Raw genomic sequence first — 2,066 nt, 5'->3', positions numbered from 1 at the left:
AAGATTCCAGATTGTCAAATAGTTGCATCTCGGCCAAATATTGTCCTTATTTATTCAGCTTTCAGATGTTGTATAAATCTCAATTTTGAAAAATTGACACTTAAGACTGGTTTTGTGGTCCAGGGTCACATATGTATTAAGAGTAAAAGGACCAAGTTTAATTTATAATTAAATTAGGAATGTGCACATGATGCACTAATGAATGATAATGCAACAGTATGCAAGTATGACACATTTCCCCCCATTTTACTTCTCTGAAGTACACATATTACGTGCAATAGTATTCACTTCATAATAAATGTGTCTTTATTTGTAATATTCATGATGCAATTCAAATGCACCCTTGTGAATAATAAACGATGGTAATGAGTAATGGGAAGATCTACGTGTTACAATACCAAAACTCTACCTCTAAACTCTCCTCGTCCTTCAGGCCTTCTTGCCACTTCTCAAACTCATTGAGCCAGTTGAGCACAGTGTTTTTTTTTAATATAAAAATGTCAAAAACATGACGGATTTATTTAAACAAATTAAACTTTGAAGAACATTCAAAATTATAATTAATATGTTATATGGTGCATATATTTAGCAAAATGCCCCTCTCTACAGTTTATTTTTCTAGCTGACTAATGAGTTTACGGTCACGGAATATGTGACGTTACGTGACATTGTTCACAAGCCATTATATTGACGTCTTTCTGCGGTTGAAACACTGATTGAGCGATTAACTTAACTTCGGATGTTTAGTCATGTTTATTTCGTGCTGAAACTGGTATTAAAGCAGAGGAGATGATCAGTTCACATGTGTTTCGCGCTTCCGCGTCTGTTGAACTGAGGCGCTACAGCGATCCGTCACTCCACATTAAGCAGCGCCAAAACGGCATTTATTGTCTGAATACGGTAATACAATGGACAGAATTTGAAATCTGAGATTTTGTTTCATATCAAAAGTAACAAAGCACAATGCTTATTGCGATTTATTTGATGGGAGGTGCGCTACAATGTTCTGTTCATTAACTGAAAACAGGCTAGACTAATCGATTCTTGGGATTTAATAATTAATATCTTTCATAATAATGAGAATCGATTAAACTCGAGAAATCTATATTTTTTTACCCAGCCCTATTAATAATCCATAATCTCTAATAATGAAGCAGAAAACGTCTCTTCTGCTTACCAAGGCTGCACTAATTTGATCAAAAATATAGTAAAAACAGTAATATTGTAAAATATTATTACAATTTATAATAACTGCGTTCTTTTACAATATATCTTAAAATGTAATTTATTCCTGTGATCAAAGCTGAATTTTCAGCATCATTACTCCAGTCTTCAGTGTCACATGATCCTTCAGAAATAATTTTAATATGCTGATTTGCTGCTCAAGAAACATTTCTGATTATTATCAATGTTGAAAACGGTTGTGCTGCGCAATATTTTTTGTTGAAACCATTATACATATCTTTTTAGGATTCTGTAATGAACAGAAAGTTCAAAAGCACAGCACTTATTTGAAATGGAAATATTTTGTAACACTATTATTGTCTTTACTGTCACTGAGTCCTTGCTAAATTAATTTCTTTCATTACAAAGGTAAAAACAAAATTCCACTGTAAGTCACTTTAAGGAGTCAAATATCACCCCATAATGGGAAGGCTAATTTTTTATCAAATTTTGGATTATTGATTAGAAGGTGCTCCTAAATTTTTGACTGTGCTCCTAAATGTTTTAAGTTAGGAGCACAAGAGCTCCTAAAAAGAAAAGTAAGCGTAGAGCCCTGTGAATACATACAGAGATTGTATCAAGGTCAGGGTTGGAAGTCATATCCATTTACTGATTAACTGTCTAGTGATTGTAACATAGATTTCCCTCGTGACGCTGTGCTGAAATACTGAGCTCCTCTTTGTTTCAGCTGAATTAGAGTCAGGCGACTGACTTTAACATACTAGTGTGTTGACCAGTGCTGGGGGTAACGCATTACAAGTAACGCGAGTTACGTAATCAGATTACTTTTAAAGTAACACTAGTAAAGTAACGCATTACTTTTTAATTTACAAGAGAATATC

General features: G+C 33.6%; 1 protein-coding gene across 1 annotated transcript in view; it reads right to left on the bottom strand.

The window, feature by feature from the left end:
* Positions 1-2,066, bottom strand: part of atrx (ATRX chromatin remodeler) — a 61,123-nt gene that overhangs the window by 39,225 nt on the left and 19,832 nt on the right. The window contains exon 14 of the mRNA XM_016542979.1: positions 410-482. Within this exon, the coding sequence (XP_016398465.1) occupies positions 410-482 (73 nt within the window). The remainder of the gene's footprint in view (positions 1-409; positions 483-2,066) is intronic.

Source organism: Sinocyclocheilus rhinocerous, unplaced genomic scaffold (assembly GCF_001515625.1).
Source record: "Sinocyclocheilus rhinocerous isolate Xijiao unplaced genomic scaffold, SAMN03320098_v1.1 scaffold4536, whole genome shotgun sequence".
Classification (NCBI taxonomy): domain Eukaryota; kingdom Metazoa; phylum Chordata; class Actinopteri; order Cypriniformes; family Cyprinidae; genus Sinocyclocheilus; species Sinocyclocheilus rhinocerous.
Note: the sequence above shows the minus strand (reverse complement) of the source record. Positions and strands in the feature narration are given on the sequence as shown.